The 18,358-nt window shown below is 47.7% G+C and overlaps 1 protein-coding gene across 1 annotated transcript in view; it reads left to right on the forward strand.

Moving 5' to 3' along the window:
- LOC142366733 (protein phosphatase 1 regulatory subunit 37) overlaps positions 1 to 18,358 on the forward strand; it is an 84,899-nt gene that overhangs the window by 46,373 nt on the left and 20,168 nt on the right. The window contains exons 9-10 of the mRNA XM_075448683.1: positions 3,981 to 4,122; positions 4,491 to 4,657. Coding sequence (XP_075304798.1) covers positions 3,981 to 4,122; positions 4,491 to 4,657 — 309 coding nt within the window. The remainder of the gene's footprint in view (positions 1 to 3,980; positions 4,123 to 4,490; positions 4,658 to 18,358) is intronic.

An 18,358-nucleotide genomic window follows, 5' to 3' on the forward strand; every position in this document is an offset into this window, starting at 1 on the left:
TTTTAAGCTAATTTCAAGATCACTTTTATCTCAAAAGTCCTAAATATCACATCTTATTTCAAGAAATCTTGACAAGCCAATTTTCACTAGTTCCATTGGCAGATTTTTTTTGCTTATTTCAAGCAAAAATTTCTTTTATTTGTTGTTTTCTTACTTATTTTTGGAGCGGAATTTTTTCTTCTATCGTTATACATAAAATGTATTATTATTATTATTATTATTATTATAGAGAGCCAATTTCTGATAACTGAAGGCTCTGCCTCCCAAACTGGCAGCTGGTTCCACAGAGAGGGGCCTGATAACTGAAGGCTCTGCCTCCCAAACTGGCAGCTGGTTCCACAGAGAGGGGCCTGATAACTGAAGGCTCTGCCTCCCAAACTGGCAGCTGGTTCCACAGAGAGGGGCCTGATAACTGAAGGCTCTGCCTCCCAAACTGGCAGCTGGTTCCACAGAGAGGGGCCTGATAACTGAAGGCTCCGCCTCCCAAACTGGCAGCTGGTTCCACAGAGAGGGGCCTGATAACTGAAGGCTCTGCCTCCCAAACTGGCAGCTGGTCCCACAGAGAGGGGCCTGATAACTGAAGGCTCCGCCTCCCAAACTGGCAGCTGGTTCCACAGAGAGGGGCCTGATAACTGAAGGCTCCGCCTCCCAAACTGGCAGCTGGTTCCACAGAGAGGGGCCTGATAACTGAAGGCTCTGTATATCTGGGCCTATAGCAGCTTAATTATGGGATGTTTCAGGATATTTGGTGTGAACATGTAACGCAGAGCACTCCTGATTTTTTTTGTTTCGAGCCAGAATGTCATGTGTGAAAACACACCGTGGCTTCACGCCGCCGCCGCCGCCCTCAGGCTTCTCACTCCGAGCCTCCCGCGGTTCACGTTTGACAGGTTTCAACCATGCTTGACTCTCACACGCTCAACCACGCAGTCGCCTCTTTAATTGTCTGCTATTATCCCTGGTGCACATCCATCCGGGGGGTGCTCTGCCTCCTCCCCTCGTGGCTGCAGAAGCTCCTCGCCGTGCGTTGGATGTGGCGGCGCCTCCGTGAGCCACAGCTCGGCGAGGGAAAGGAGGAGGGGGGATCTCGGGTGTGTTTGTTGTCACGGCGGTGCAAATTAACTCGCTCGCCGGGTCTGTCAGTCGCCTTCTTGGCTTCTTTACGCCCCCGTGCTCCGTCTCTCTACAGAGCGGTGACCAGAGGAGTTTAACAAGGGTGGCGAGGCGAGGGAGGGGGGGCAGCCGGGAGTGGGTGGCGTGCTCGTCTTCAGGCCCCTCGTGCCCCAGACGCCCCCGGCTTCATGCACCAGCTAATCGACCTTCGTTGCTAATGTGGCTCTGGAGAGAGAAACAGAAGTTGTTCAACATGAGAGGAAACATTTAGAGAAGGGCTGTGTTCCAAACTGCATACTGCATACTACATACTACATACTGCATACTACATACTGCATTCTGCATACTGCATACTACATACTACATACTGCATACTACATACTACATACTGCATACTACATACTGCATTCTGCATACTGCATACTACATACTACATACTGCATACTACATACTACATACTGCATACTACATACTACATACTGCATACTGCATACTACATACTGCATTCTGCATACTGCATACTACATACTACATACTACATACTGCATACTACATACTGCATACTACATACTGCATACTGCATACTACATACTGCATACTGCATACTACATACTGCATACTACATACTACATACTGCATACTACATACTGCATACTACATACTGCATACTACATACTGCATACTGCATACTACATACTGCATACTACATACTACATACTGCATACTACATACTGCATTCTGCATACTGCATACTACATACTACATACTGCATACTACATACTACATACTGCATACTACATACTGCATACTACATACTGCATACTGCATACTACATACTGCATACTGCATACTACATACTGCATACTACATACTACATACTGCATACTACATACTGCATACTACATACTGCATACTACATACTGCGTACTGCATACTACATACTGCATACTACATACTACATACTGCATACTGCATACTGCATACTACATACTACATACTGCATACTACATACTGCATACTGCATACTGCATACTACATACTACATACTGCATACTACATACTGCATACTGCATACTGCATACTACATACTGCATACTACATACTGCATACTGCATACTGCATACTACATACTACATACTGCATACTACATACTACATACTGCATACTGCATACTACATACTGCATACTACATACTACATACTACATACTGCATACTACATACTGCATACTGCATACTACATACTGCATACTGCATACTACATACGGCATACTGCATACTACATACTGCATACTACATACTACATACTACATACTGCATACTACATACTGCATACTACATACGGCATACTGCATACTACATACTGCATACTACATACTACATACTACATACTACATACTGCATACTGCATACTACATACTACATACTACATACTACATACTGCATACTACATACTGCATACTGCATACTACATACTGCATACTGCATACTACATACTGCATACTGCATACTGCATACTATATACTGCATACTACATACTACAAACTGCATACTGCATACTACATACTACATACTGCATACTACATACTACATACGGCATACTGCATACTACATACTGCATACTACATACTACATACTACATACTGCATACTACATACTGCATACTGCATACTGCATACCACATACTGCATACTGCATACTACATACTGCATACTACATACTACATACTGCATACTACATACTGCATACCACATACTGCATACTGCATACTACATACTGCATACTACATACTACATACTGCATACTACATACTGCATACTACATACTACATACTGCATACTACATACTACAAACTGCATACTGCATACTACATACTACATACTGCATCCTACGTACTACAAACTGCATACTACATACTACATACTACATACTACATACTGCATACTACATACTGCATACTGCATACTACATACGGCATACTGCATACTACATACTGCATACTACATACTACATACTGCATACTGCATACTACATACTGCATACTACATACTACATACTACATACTGCATACTACATACTGCATACTACATACTGCATACTGCATACTGCATACTACATACGGCATACTGCATACTACATACTGCATACTACATACTACATACTACATACTGCATACTGCATACTACATACGGCATACTGCATACTACATACTGCATACTACATACTACATACGGCATACTGCAAAGTACATACGGCATACTGCATACTACATACTGCATACTACATACTACATACTACATACTGCATACTACATACTGCATACTACATACTGCATACTATATACTGCATACTGCATACTACATACTGCATACTACATACTGCATACTGCATACTACATACTACATACTGCATACTACATACTACATACTACATACTGCATACTACATACTACATACTGCATACTACATACTACATACTACATACTATATACTGCATACTACATACTGAATACTACATACTATATACTGCATACTGCATAGTAGTATTAGTAGTAGTAGTAGTAGTAGTAGTAGTAGTAGTAGTAGCTAGCTTGAAACTGCCGTTTTGACAGGAAATGACGATCGGCGACGTCATGTTACGTTGCATCTTGGGTAGTTTGAGTATGAGTAGTAACCTCATGATGCATACCCAACATTTAGGAGAATCTAGTATGCATCCGGGAACTTAAAAAAAGTTAAAGTTAGTAGGAGTAGTAGGAGAAGAATGCGGTTTCGAACACAGCCAAGGAGTAATGATTAAAGCTCTCCAACGCGTTGCAGGGTTGTTCTTCGTCTTCAGTTTCTGATCAACTCTTTGATCCGGTCTGCAGCCGGTCCTGAAGGTCCTGCAGGTCCTGGACCTGGGGGAGAACCTCCTGGGGAACGAGGGGATTCTGGTGATCAGGGAGCCGCTGATGGCGAACGGCTCGCTGCTGCAGCTCGGCTTGGCTCAAACCAACGTCACCTGTGAAGGTACGACAGCCCGTACGCATCGTGCAGATGTTTAAAACATCAGGATCTCGTGTCTCCTCTCTAGTTCCCCAAAAGTTTAGCTTCTTTTTTTTCAATGAAAACTCAAAGAAACTCAGTTTATTGTTGTGGAAGACTGAAAATAATGTTCAGATTTAAGAATTTATTTCACTTTTTCTCTGTAAAATACAACATATTGATTATTTATTAACTTGGCTACAAATGATTAAATCCACACTCAACGCTTACTTTGGATTAAAGATCTTAAACTCATCCTGTCTGTAAGTTTCTGACGAACTGAACAACAGTAAAAGGCATTAAAACAGGCTGCCTCAGAGTTTTTATTCTCCCGCCTGTTTCCTGCCCTGTAGGAGCTGTGGCGCTGGCCGAGTTCCTCGCAGAGAGCCGCCACCTCCAGAAACTGGACCTCCGTCAGAACCAGGTGAGGCTGGGGGGCCTGATGGCCCTCAGTCTGGCCCTGAGGATCAACCGCTCTCTGGCCCGTCTGGATGTGGACCCGACACCGCTGCAGGAGCAGGTAAAACCTGTTCACTCACCTGCTGCTCGGCTAGTTTCCAACATCGGCTGATTTTGGAAACAGTCTCTTTAGTTGTTCACAGACTGAAACATCTGGGCTCTGTCCAGAGTTCTGATTTGGGAATATTGTTCCAAAAGTTTCAGTCTGAATCATGAGTTCGTGCAGACGCTCTCCAGAGGACGAAGGATCCAGAAATAACTTCTGGGTTTGACATAAATCATGTGACATGATGAAGCCTTCAGAACTTTCTCTGCAGGGTTTGTAAATCTGTGAAGGTCCACTTCTCTGATCGTTATTGAGTTTGCTCATTCAGCCGTACAAAAACCTCACATTTCCACATCGTTTTCCACCTTTAGACTGAACAACGCCTTTTTTACGATGTCATCTTGCTGTATAAAACACTGGCTGTGTTCGAAACCGCATACTTCTCCTACTACTCATACTAACTATCTGAGTTAGTAAGCGAGTTTGAGTAAGCAGAAGTTCCCGGATGCATACTAGATTCTCTGAAATGTTGGGTATGCATCATGAGGTCACTACTCATACTCAAACTACCCAAGATGCAACGTAACGTGACGTCGCCGATCGTCATTTCCTGTCAAAACGGCAGTTTCAAGCTAGCTACAACGAGGGTAGGTTCACTTCCTGTTTTCAAAACAAAAGCACCAATTGTATGGTAATGGCTTTCCCTATGATAAAAGGCAACGGGTATTTTATTTTGTGAAAATAACCAGAAGTGCGTTGCTCACTGCGGCTAGCTTTAGTAGCGCCGAATTCGTGGGAACAAAATTGTAAACAGCCGGTATTTTGTCAGGTTTTCAACACGTTGGGGATCTAAACGACTACTTTCTCTCCTGAAAATGTTTCAAATGTTGCTAAAGTTTACAGAGTTTAGAGCTTAAGGGAAATCAGCTTCAGGCCGGCTGATTTCGGCTCGGGCAGGAGCGAAATGCATTGTGGGTAAACGCTCTGCATACTGATCGATCATACTGTCTGATCGATCAGTATGCAGTATGGAAGTATGTAGTATGTAGTATGCAAGTATGCGGTTTCAAACACAGCCTTGGTGCTTTTGTTTTGAAAACAGGAAGTGAACATACCCTCGTTGTAGCTAGCTTGAAACTGCCGTTTTGACAGGAAATGACGATCGGCGACGTCACGTTACGTTGCATCTTGGGTAGTTTGAGTATGAGTAGTAACCTCATGATGCATACCCAACATTTAGGAGAATCTAGTATGCATCCGGGAACTTCTCGCCGACTCAAACTCACATACTAACTCAAAAAGTTAGTAGGAGAAGTATGCGGTGCCTTAAAGTGTAATACCACTGATGACCAGCAGGGTTCCAAAACGTGCTGCCCTGATGTGCTGCTGCTTATTCTGATCGTACTTCTTCATTAAATGAAATGAAATCAGGCATCAAAGATGCATTCAGTCGGTCTTTTTGTCCACATATGGTCCCTCTGGCTGTTTCTGACTCCACCCAGTTCAGTCTGTAGCTCCACCTCTGAGTGAAAGCTCCCTGCCAATCATCTGTCTGCATTTTAATGAGCATTCATGTTTAAAATCTACATCAAACCATGTAAAATGTTCTAAAATACGACAAAAACCTGCGGGCTCTGAAGTTTTTTTATTTATTGAAAACATCTAAAAGACCAACAGAATTTCTACTTCTATTCCAGTAAATGATTTTCTATGTTTTCCATCGGCTGTTCTTCAGAATAAGGCTCGTAGTGTTACGGATTTGTGATGAATCTGGACTCAGATCTGTCACTTGTGGAGGTCTCTGTGTGCGTTGTTGTTGTGTTTTGTGATGAATCTGGACTCTGTGGTCTCAGATCTGTCACTTGTGGAGGTCTCTGTGTGCGTTGTTGTTGTGTTTTGTGATGAATCCGGACTCTGTGGTCACAGATGTGTCACTTGTGGAGGTCTCTGTGTGCGTTGTTGTTGTGTTTTGTGATGAATCCGGACTCTGTGGTCACAGATCTGTCACTTGTGGAGGTCTTTGTGTGCGTTGTTGTTGTGTTTTGTGATGAATCCGGACTCTGTGGTCTCAGATCTGTCACTTGTGGAGGTCTCTGTGTGCGTTGTTGTTGTGTTTTGTGATGAATCTGGACTCTGTGGTCTCAGATCTGTCACTTGTGGAGGTCTCTGTGTGCGTTGTTGTTGTGTTTTGTGGCTCCACCTTGGATGGCTGCAGAGGCCTGAGGAAAACGATGCCATAACTTTAATACATGCCCCTGCTGGATTCTCAGAATAATTGCCCACACTTGCCATCTGTTTGTCATGATTTTATCTCTGCTAACTTATTTGCATATTAAAGCATTAATTAAAATCTCTGAGGAAGCGGACGCTTGCTTTAAAATCGACTCTGAAGGCAATGCGTGCACAGCTTCCAGAGCTGTTTTATTTTTGTTTGCAGTGTTTTTTTCTGTTGCTCGGCGTCTTGTTTACACGATTAAGCCTGATTTTTATGAAATTTCTCCTCCGGCTGAAGTCGGGCGGAGAGATGTGCCAGATTCTGGAGGAGTAGCTTTGAAGAGCCATGATGCTTCTGAATGTGTGTCATTAAAGCGGGGATTTCTTCTTCTCCTTCTTCTTCTTCTTCTTCTTCTTCTTCTTCTTCCTCACTCTTTTCTGCTCGTGCACACCGCTGCTCTTTCTCCTGCTCCCCTAAGCTGTGCAGAGATGTGATTAGCATTTCCTCCGTTGTTGGGTGGCTGGAGTTTTAAGGGAATTGTAATTGGGAATTTTTAAGCCGTGGTGGGTTTCAGAGCCACACAGATGGGATTTGTCTTGGCGTGGCGTCTCCAGGTGGGAGGAGTGATGATTGTATTAAAAAGCAAATCTTTCCATCAGAAAGCAGCGGGAGGCCAGATCAAGTGTTCCCGCTCGGTCTCATCCTGCAGGTCGCTGAGGAATACCTGGAAATCAGCGGAGGGGGGTCGCTGTGGATGTGGGGCCCATTCAGGATGCGCATATTTAAGAGGCCGGGAGAGGAAATCTGGGTCCTCTCGTCTTTGTTTACAAGAGTGGAGTTTTTCATGTCTGTTGCCACTCTGCTCCATTTGATCAGTGGCCTGTTTGCTGTTAATTATTAATTATTTACCCGTCTGAAATATTCATGCTCCCTGGCCCTGGTGGAGAGTTCCCTCTGTAGCCACTGCAGGGCGGAGCTGTTTATGCATCCCAACCAGTGGAGCCCCCCCTCATGGTGGGTCGGACACCAGAGCCTGTTGGTCTGTTTGATGCTTAAATATTTGGCTTTGGACTCGTCCAACTGAGCTTCCTGTCGGCTGTGCTCCAGCTGAGGAGCTGAGAGATAACACAGGAGGGCGTCCTCTGAAAGTCAGCGAGGTGGAGCTGTGTTGGCCCTGTGATGGCCCTGTGATGGCCCTGTGATGGCCCTGTGTTAGCCCTGTGATGGCCCTGTGTTAGCCCTGTGATGGCCCTGTGATGGCCCTGTGATGGCCCTGTGATGGCCCTGTGTTGGCCCTGTGTTGGCCCTGTGTTAGCCCTGTGTTGGCCCAGTGTTAGCCCTGTGATGGCCCTGTGATGGCCCTGTGTTAGCCCTGTGATGGCCCTGTGATGGCCCTGTGATGGCCCTGTGATGGCCCTGTGTTAGCCCTGTGATGGCCCTATGTTAGCCCTGTGATGGCCCTGTGATGGCCCTGTGATGGCCCTGTGATGGCCCTGTGTTAGCCCTGTGTTGGCCCTGTGATGGCCCTGTGTTAGCCCTGTGTTAGCCCTGTGATGGCCCTGTGTTAGCCCTGTGTTAGCCCTGTGATGGCCCTGTGATGGCCCTGTGTTAGCCCTGTGTTAGCCCTGTGATGGCCCTGTGTTAGCCCTGTGTTAGCCCTGTGATGGCCCTGTGATGGCCCTGTGTTAGCCCTGTGTTAGCCCTGTGATGGCCCTGTGTTAGCCCTGTGTTGGCCCTGTGATGGCCCTGTGATGGCCCTGTGTTAGCCCTGTGTTAGCCCTGTGATGGCCCTGTGATGGCCCTGTGTTGGCCCTGTGATGGCCCTGTGATGGCCCTGTGTTAGCCCTGTGATGGCCCTGTGTTAGCCCTGTGTTAGCCCTGTGTTAGCCCTGTGTTGGCCCTGTGTTAGCCCTGTGTTAGCCCTGTGTTAGCCCTGTGATGGCACTGTGATGGCCCTGTGATGGCCCTGTGTTAGCCCTGTGTTAGCCCTGTGTTGGCCCTGTGTTAGCCCTGTGTTGGCCCTGTGATGGCCCTGTGATGGCCCTGTGATGGCCCTGTGTTAGCCCTGTGTTAGCCCTGTGATGGCCCTGTGTTATCCCTGTGTTAGCCCTGTGATGGCCCTGTGATGGCCCTGTGATGGCCCTGTGATGGCCCTGTGTTAGCCCTGTGATGGCCCTGTGTTAGCCCTGTGTTAGCCCTGTGATGGCCCTGTGTTAGCCCTGTGTTGGCCCTGTGATGGCCCTGTGTTAGCCCTGTGTTAGCCTTGTGATGGCCCTGTGTTATCCCTGTGTTAGCCCTGTGATGGCCCTGTGATGGCCCTGTGTTAGCCCTGTGATGGCCCTGTGTTAGCCTTGTGATGGCCCTGTGTTATCCCTGTGTTAGCCCTGTGATGGCCCTGTGATGGCCCTGTGATGGCCCTGTGTTAGCCCTGTGTTAGCCCTGTGTTGGCCCTGTGTTGGCCCTGTGTTAGCCCTGTGTTGGCCCTGTGATGGCCCTGTGATGGCCCTGTGATGGCCCTGTGTTAGCCCTGTGTTGGCCCTGTGTTGGCCCTGTGATGGCCCTGTGATGGCCCTGTGATGGCCCTGTGTTAGCCCTGTGTTGGCCCTGTGATGGCCCTGTGTTAGCCCTGTGTTGGCCCTGTGATGGCCCTGTGATGGCCCTGTGATGGCCCTGTGATGGCCCTGTGATGGCCCTGTGTTAGCCCTGTGTTATCCCTGTGTTAGCCCTGTGATGGCCCTGTGATGGCCCTGTGTTGGCCCTGTGTTAGCTCTGTGTTAGCCCTGTGTTAGCCCTGTGTTAGCCCTGTGTTAGCCCTTTGTTAGCCCTGTGATGGCCCTGTGTTAGCCCTGTGATGGCCCTGTGTTAGCCCTGTGATGGCCCTGTGTTAGCCCTGTGTTGGCCCTGTGATGGCCCTGTGTTAGCCCTGTGTTAGCCCTGTGATGGCCCTGTGTTATCCCTGTGTTAGCCCTGTGATGGCCCTGTATTAGCCCTGTGTTGGCCCTGTGTTAGCCCTGTGTTGGCCCTTTGATGGCCCTGCGATGGCCCTGTGATGGCCCTGTGTTAGCCCTGTGTTAGTCCTGTGATGGCCCTGTGTTAGCCCTGTGTTAGCCCTGTGTTAGCCCTTTGTTAGCCCTGTGATGGCCCTGTGTTAGCCCTGTGTTAGTCCTGTGATGGCCCTGTGTTAGCCCTGTGTTAGCCCTGTGTTAGCCCTGTGTTAGCCCTGTGTTAGCCCTGTGTTAGCCCTTTGTTAGCCCTGTGATGGCCCTGTGTTAGCCCTGTGATGGCCCTGTGTTAGCCCTGTGATGGCCCTATGATGGCCCTGTGTTAGCCCTGTGATGGCCCTGTGTTAGCCCTGTGTTAGCCCTGTGTTAGCTCTGTGTTAGCCCTGTGTTAGCCCTGGGTTGGTTGCATCATCCGACAGGAAGGTGTCTAAATGTTGGCGTCTGAGACTCGGGACGAGTTTGTGTCCAGAGGCTGCAAACAGATGGTTGATGAGGGGACGTCCCAGACCCGGCCGGTGAAACTCTGGGTGCCCCGAGGCGCTCGCCGTCTTTAACTGAGGCGACTTCAGCCCTGCGTAGAATCTTCCAGATTCAGAGACGGGTTTGGAGCCGACCGTCCCAGGAAGTCCCAGGAAGTCCCAGGAGTTTTAGCCCGGTCCTCTGGCCCCTTCCCTGGGTCAGGGCCAGATGTGTGATCCCAGATGTGTGATAGCTGCTCCTTAACGCCACGCCCTGATCAGCGTTTTAACAGTCAGTTTGTGCGGCGGCGTCCGTCTCTGAAACGCATCGCTGCTTCCTGTGAGTCGGCTTTTCCTCCTGACGCCTCTGAAAGGGACGGAGCTGGATGAGTGTCTCCAGCAGGCGGGGGGGGTGGAGGCAGTGCTGAAGGGTGGAGGCGGGCGGCGCCGCGGTCCCCCGTCTCTCTGCTACAACAACAACAACCGCAGCAACACACTCCTTGCTGCACTCCTGATGTATTTTCAGGCAAAAACAGGCATATTTGCCAGCTGTGTAATTTACTGCAGCTCTCATTTGCATATTAAAGCCTTAATTAGCCCCTCTGAGCGCACGGGTGTGCATGTGTGTGTGTGTGCACGTGTGTGTGTGTGTTTCAGGTGGAGTTTAATCACATGGATGTGAAGTCAGGGGAAGAGTCGGGTGGAGGCAGGGCTGTCTGGAGTCACTTCCTGTTCCTGTTCTGTTCAGATTTCTGTTGTTTCCTGACTTTGGGTCAGATTTCCTGCTCTGGATTTTTCTGTGTTTTCTTGTTCTCAGTATTCTGGAGTTCTGGGTCTGAATCAGGATTTATTCCGCCTGTCTCAGTCTGTTCTTGCCTTATTTTATATTTATCCGATGTAGTCTCAGTTCTGGTTCTGTTTTCATCTCTCAGTCTGGGGCTGTGTTCGAAACCGCATACTTCTCCTACTACTCCTACTAACTTTTTGAGTTAGTATGCGAGTTTGAGTAAGCAGAAGTTCCCGGATGCATACTAGATTCTCTGAAATGTTGGGTATGCATCATGAGGTTACTACTCATACTCAAACTACCCAAGATGCAACGTAATGTGACGTCGCCGATCGTCATTTCCTGTCAAAACGGCAGTTTCAAGCTAGCTACAACGAGGGTAGGTTCACTTCCTGTTTTCAAAACAAAAGCATCAATTGTATGGTAATGGCTTTCCCTATGATAAAAGGCAACGGGTATTTTATTTTGTGAAAATAAACGGAAGTGCGTTAGCTCACTGCGGCTAGCTTTAGTAGCGCCAAATTCGTGGGAACAAAATGGTAAACAGCCGGTATTTTGTCAGGTTTTCAACACGTTGGGGATCTAAACGACTACTTTCTCACCTGAAAATGTTTCAAATGTTGTTAAAGTTTACAGAGTTTAGAGCTTAAGAGAAATCAGCTTCAGGCCGGCTGATTTCGGCTCGGGCAGGAGTGAAATGCATTGTGGGTAAACACTCTGTATACTGTCTGATCGATGAGTATGCAGTATGGAAGTATGTAGTATGTAGTATGTAGTATGTAGTATGCGGTTTCCTCTCAGTCCTGGTTATGTGTTCTGGCCCTGTTTGGTCCTGTTTGGGCCTGTTTGGTCCTGTTTGGTCCTGTTTGGCCCTGTTTGGCCCTGTTTGGTCCTGTTTGGTCCTGTTTTGCCCTGTTTGGCCCTGTTTGGTCCTGTTTGGTCCTGTTTTGCCCTGTTTGGTCCTGTTTGGTTCTGTTTGGTCCTGTTTGGTTCTGTTTGGTCCTGTTTTGCCCTGTTTGGCCCTGTTTGGCCCTGTTTGGTCCCATTTGGTTCTTTTTGGCCCTGTTTGGCCCTGTTTGGTTCTGTTTGGTCTTGTTTGGTTCTGTTTGGTCCTGTTTTGCCCTGTTTGGTCCTGTTTTTCACTGCTTGGTCCTGTTTGGTCCTGTTTTGCCCTTTTTGGTCCTGTTTGGTCCTGTGTTTGGTTCTGTTTGGTCCTGTTTGGTTCTGTTTGGTCCTGTTTGGTCCTGTTTTGCCCTGTTTGGCCCTGTTTGGTCCTGTTTGGTCCTGTTTGGTCCTGTTTGGTCCCATTTGGTTCTTTTTGGCCCTGTTTGGCCCTGTTTGGTCCTGTTTGGTCCCATTTGGTTCTTTTTGGCCCTGTTTGGCCCTGTTTGGTCCTGTTTGGTGCCATTTGGTTCTTTTTGGCCCTTTTTGGCCCTGTTTGGTCCTGTTTGGTCCTGTGTTTGGTTCTGTTTGGTCCTGTTTAGTTCTGTTTGGTCCTGTTTTGCCCTGTTTGGTCCTGTTTGGTCCTGATTGGTCCTGTTTGGTCCTGTTTGGTCCTGTGTTGGGTTCTGTTTGGTCCTGTTTGGTTCTGTTTGGTCCTGTTTTGCCCTGTTTGGTCCTGTTTGGTCCTGTTTGGCCCTGTTTGGTCCTATTTGGTCCTGTTTGGTCCTGTTTGGTCCTGTGTTTGGTTCTGTTTGGTTCTGTTTGGTCCTGTGTTTGGTTCTGTTTGGTCCTGTTTGGTCCTGTTTGGTCCTGTTTGGTCCTGTGTTTGGTTCTGTTTGGTCCTGTTTGGTTCTGTTTGGTCCTGTTTTGCCCTGTTTGGTCCTGTTTGGTCCTGTTTGGCCCTGTTTGGTCCTATTTGGTCCTGTTTGGCCCTGTTTGGTCCTGTGTTTGGTTCTGTTTGGTTCTGTTTGGTCCTGTGTTTGGTTCTGTTTGGTCCTGTTTGGTCCTGTTTGGCCCTTTTTGGCCCTGTTTGGTCCTGTTTGGCCTTGTTTGGCCCTATTTGGTCCTGTTTGGTCCTGTTTGGCCCTGTTTGGTCCTAAAACTGGAGAAATACAAATGAAAGACTTTCTCAGACTGAGTTGGCAGAGCTTCCTCCTGTCCGCCGCTCTGCTGACGCTCGCTCATCAGCTGGTTTTATGCAGATGTTCTCTGTGGTCACAGCCCAGCAGCTCCACATTACCCTCTCAGACGTGCACGAGTCCTACTCAAACAACTCGGCATAACGACCAAAACACTGGCGGTTCTGCAGCTGATGCGGCCTCTTCTGCATAAGAGGGGGCATATGTATATGAGCCCGGCATAAGTGGGGGTATCGGATCGCATCGCCTCGGGCGGGCGTGTCCTGAGGCGCCACGCTCAGACAGTCACCCATCAGCAGCTGGCAGCCTCTCATCTGACTACCATGAAGCCCGGGCTCGTCTGTCTCACGCTCCCTTCATCCCTTCCTCTGCTGAATGGCGGGCTGACTGCAGAAATTGCCCCTGTCCACCACGCGCACTGAATATTTAACTCGGAATAAGAAATATCTTGGCAAGACTTCAACCAAACTTCACAAAGTGCGAGGCCCCTCCAACTCTGTCAGCGTGCAGCCCGAGTCTCCTCGCCGCTCTCGTATGGGGGGGGGTGGCTCCGGTTGGGGTGCCTCCCTGAAAACACAACCAAAAAGATTTTTAAAAAATGGAGTCAAAGTGCGAAGTGTTGGAGAAATCCAGGACCTCGATGTTCCTAGATGAAGAAGAGGAGCCCGATCCAGAGGCTTAGGCTGTGTTCCAAACCGCATACTTCTCCTACTACTCATACTAACTTTTTGAGTTAGTATGCGAGTTTGAGTAAGCGAGAAGTTCCCGGATGCATACTAGATTCTCTGAAATGTTGGGTATGCATCATGAGGTTACTACTCATACTCAAACTACCCAAGATGCAACGTAACGTGACGTCGCCGATCGTCATTTCCTGTCAAAACGGCAGTTTCAAGCTAGCTACAACGAGGGTAGGTTCACTTCCTGTTTTCAAAACAAAAGCACCAATTGTATGGTAATGGCTTTCCCTATGATAAAAGGCAACGGGTATTTTATTTTGTGAAAATAAACGGAAGTGCGTTAGCTCACTGCGGCTAGCTTTAGTAGCGCCAAATTCGTGGGAACAAAATTGTAAACAGCCGGTATTTTCTCAGGTTTTCAACACGTTGGGGATCTAAACGACTACTTTCTCACCTGAAAATGTTTCAAATGTTGCTAAAGTTTACAGAGTTTAGAGCTTAAGAGAAATCAGCTTCAGGCCGGCTGATTTCGGCTCGGGCAGGAGCGAAATGCATCGTGGGTAAACGCTATGCATACTGCCTGAATGATCAGTATGGTTGTGTTCGAAACCACCTACTACTCCCACTAACTTTAACTTTTTTAAGTTCCCGGATGCATACTAGATTCTCCTAAATGTTGGGTATGCATCATGAGATTACTACTCATACTCAAACTACCCAAGATGCAACGTAACGTGACGTCGCCGATCGTCATTTCCTGTCAAAACGGCAGTTTCAAGCTAGCTACAACGAGGGTAGATTCACTTCCTGTTTTCAAAACAAAAGCACCAATTGTATTGTAAAAACAAATAAACAAATAAAAACAAATTTTATGTTTAATTATCACGAGATATTACTGATAATAATAATATAATATAAATGATAATCTGGATATTTTGATAGTAGAGACTAAACGTAATGATCGGTGATCAATAACACTATAGATCTGCATATTATTCCATATATTTCTATGCTCTGTGAGTCATTTTCTCACATCTGGAAGTGGCTTCAATTCAAAAGATGATGTGTCAGAATGAAACACATTAAAACCATTTTTTTTTAAACCAGATTTTCTCTTTTTCCTCAGTCTTTAATCCTCTGATCAGACACTTAAAATAAGATCAAGGAGATAAATCTGAGGTAAAAATAAGACCATAAAAACAAATAGACACGGCAGTTTCCTGCTCATACCGGCTATAGTTTTGAATGATTGAGTTTTCAGCCGGTGTGACTCAGCTGATATTCTCATATATATATATATATATATATATATAAATATATACTCATATATTGCCAGTGCTGGTCCTGAGATATTAGTCTGCTGGAGTGGATCAGCTGCTGGTCCGAGCCGTCAGAAGTCTCATCCTCAGCTCTCAGGTTGACTCTTTGCAGCATGAAAAATGCAGGAAGCTGCTGCATCTAACTCAAAGTGTTCGTCCCCTCACTAGAAAAATGCCCCCCCAAAAAAATAAGTAAAAAAAACAACAAATCGAAGACGTTTTTGCTTGAAATAAGCAAAAAAATCTGCCAATGGAACTAGTGAAAATCGGCTTGTCCAGATTTCTTGAAATAAAATGTGATATTTGGGACTTTTGAGATAAAAGTGATCTTGAAATTAGCTTAAAAACCTCTTCAAATGTGAAAAAAAAAAGCTTGTTTCGTATGATATGTGACTCAAAACAATTTGTTTTCAAGACTTTTTCATTTAACAAGATATTCCAGATGTATTGTATTAAAACAAGTCCCTATATCTGGCTGAAATAGAACTTGTTAGGCAGTTGTGTCTCATATTAAGTGTAATGAGATATTTGGACTAGAAATGAGACAAATATACTTGGTAAGACTTTGATTTTTTCCACTCCACACACTGGAAAAAATGCCCCTCCAAAAATAAGTAAGAAAACAACAAATAAAAGACGTTTTTGCTTGAAATAAGCAAAATAAATCTGCCAATGGAACTAGTAAAAAATCGGCTTGTCAAGATTTCTTGAAATAAGATGTGATATTTAGGACTTTTGAGATAAAAGTGATCTTGAAATTAGCTTAAAAACCTCTTCAAATGTAAAAAAAAGCTTGTTTCATGTGAAATATTCAATTCATTTTTATTTATATAGTGCCAAATAGAACAAATGTTATCTCAAGGCACTTAGATATGAGTGTCATATATAAAGTCAAAGTTTGAGTCGTATAAATCTGATTCAAAACAATTTGTTTTCAAGACTTTTTCATTTAACAAGATATTCCAGATGCATTGTCTTCAAACAAGTCCCTATATCTGGCTGAAATGGTACTTATTAGGCAGTTGTGTCTCATATTAAGTGTAATGAGATATTTTGACTAGAAATGAGACATATATACTTGGTAGGACTTTGATTTTTTCCAGTGCTCGTGTCCCTCCTCCTCCAGCCAGAGTCTGGGCCGGGCACCATGGAGGGGAGGTAATTGGATTTGTTGTCACTTCCTCTGGCTGGCAGGCCCGGCCTGTCGGCTCAGCTTAGCGATGAAGACGTCAGGCTGACAGGGACCCTGGGAGAGGATCAGCTGGAGTCCTGGCCGCCGCTCATAAAGCTGTGGTCACGCCGCCGCCGCGCCGCCGCGGCCGCAGCCAGCTGTTACCTCTGCCACCTCTCCTCCGGAGCCGGTGGAGGAGTGGGCAGCTTCATTAAAGCAGATGCACGCCCCCCCCTCCGCTCTGCTGGAGAGGTCACACAGACCCTCCCCCAACACTCCTGGTGGTTCTGGGCGGCGTTGGCAGCGCGCGCCGGTGTCACGGCGTGTCCTGTGAGCGTGAGACATCTTATTAAAGCGCTGACAGGAAGCCGGTCAGAGCCGAGCTGTGCGGCTCGGGCTCGGCTGCAGCTGTCCCCGGGTTCACCTTTACGGTGATTTATGTCCTCAGCGTCCTGCAGGTGAAGGCGGCTAATTAATGCAAAGCAGCAGCTCCGGAGGATGTTCAGACGCTGTGTGAGACGGAAATGTCCTATGAGATGTTCTTTCTACTGTTTGTTTGTTTTTTTAAATCACACACAGTTCTGATCAGCTTCAGTTATCGATATATTTTAAATAAAAACAGCTGCAGAGATGTTCTGTTGCCGTGGTCCCTAGTTCCTGAGGGCCGTGGTCCCTAGTTCCTGAGGGCCGTGGTCCCTAGTTCCTGAGGACCGTGGTCACTAGTTCCTGAGGGCCGTGGTCCCTAGTTCCAGAGGGCCGTGGTCCCTAGTTCCTGAGAGCCGTGGTCCCTAGTTCCTGAGGGCCGTGGTCCCTAGTTCCAGAGGGCCGTGGTCCCTAGTTCCTGAGGGCCGTGGTCCCTAGTTCCTGAGGACCGTGGTCACTAGTTCCTGAGGGCCGTGGTCCCTAGTTCCAGAGGGCCGTGGTCCCTAGTTCCCGAGGGCCGTGGTCCCTAGTTCCTGAAGGCCGTGATCCCTAGTTCCTGAGGGCCGTGGTCCCTAGTTCCTGAGGGCTGTGGTCCCTAGTTCCTGAGGGCCGTGGTCCCTAGTTCTTGAGGGCAGTGGTCCCTAGTTCCTGAGGGCCGTGGTCCCTAGTTCCTGAGGGCCGTGGTCCCTAGTTCCTGAGAGCTGTGGTCCCCAGTTCCTGAGAGCTGTGGTCCCCAGTTCCTGAGGGCTGTGGTCCCTAGTTCCTGAGGGCCGTGGTCCCTAGTTCCTGAGGGCTGTGGTCCCTAGTTCCTGAGGGCCGTGGTCCCTAGTTCCTGAGGGCTGTGGTCCCTAGTTCCTGAGGGCCGTGGTCCCTAGTTCCTGAGGGCTGTGGTCCCTAGTTCCTGAGGGCCGTGGTCCCCAGTTCCTGAGGGCTGTGGTCCCTAGTTCCTGAGGGCCGTGGTCCCTAGTTCCTGAGGGCCGTGGTCCCTAGTTCCTGAGGGCCGTGGTCCCTAGTTCCAGAAGGCCGTGGTCCCTATTTCCTGAAGGCCATGGTCCCTAATTCCTGAGGGCCGTGGTCCCTAGTTCCCGAGGGCCGTGGTCCCTAGTTCCTGAGGGCCGTGGTCCCTAGTTCCTGAGGGCAGTGGTCCCTAGTTCCTGAGAGCCGTGGTCCCTAGTTCCAGAGGGCCGTGGTCCCTAGTTCCTGAAGGCTTTGGTCCCTAGTTCCTGAGAGCCGTGGTCCCTAGTTCCAGAGGGCCGTGGTCCCTAGTTCCTGAGGGCCGTGGTCCCTAGTTCCTGAGGGCCGTGGTCCCTAGTTCCTGAGGGCAGTGGTCCCTAGTTCCTGAGGGCCGTGGTCCCTAGTTCCAGAGGGCCGTGGTCCCTAGTTCCTGAGAGCCGTGGTCCCTAGTTCCTGAAGGCCGTGGTCCCTAGTTCCTGAGGGCCGTGGTCCCTAGTTCCTGAGGGCAGTGGTCCCTAGTTCCTGAAGGCCGTGGTCCCTAGTTCCTGAGGGCCGTGGTCCCTAGTTCCTGAAGGCCGTGGTCCCTAGTTCCTGAGGGCCGTGGTCCCTAGTTCCTGAGGGCCGTG

This window comes from Odontesthes bonariensis, chromosome 17 (genome assembly GCF_027942865.1).
Source record: "Odontesthes bonariensis isolate fOdoBon6 chromosome 17, fOdoBon6.hap1, whole genome shotgun sequence".
In the NCBI taxonomy this organism is placed as follows: domain Eukaryota; kingdom Metazoa; phylum Chordata; class Actinopteri; order Atheriniformes; family Atherinopsidae; genus Odontesthes; species Odontesthes bonariensis.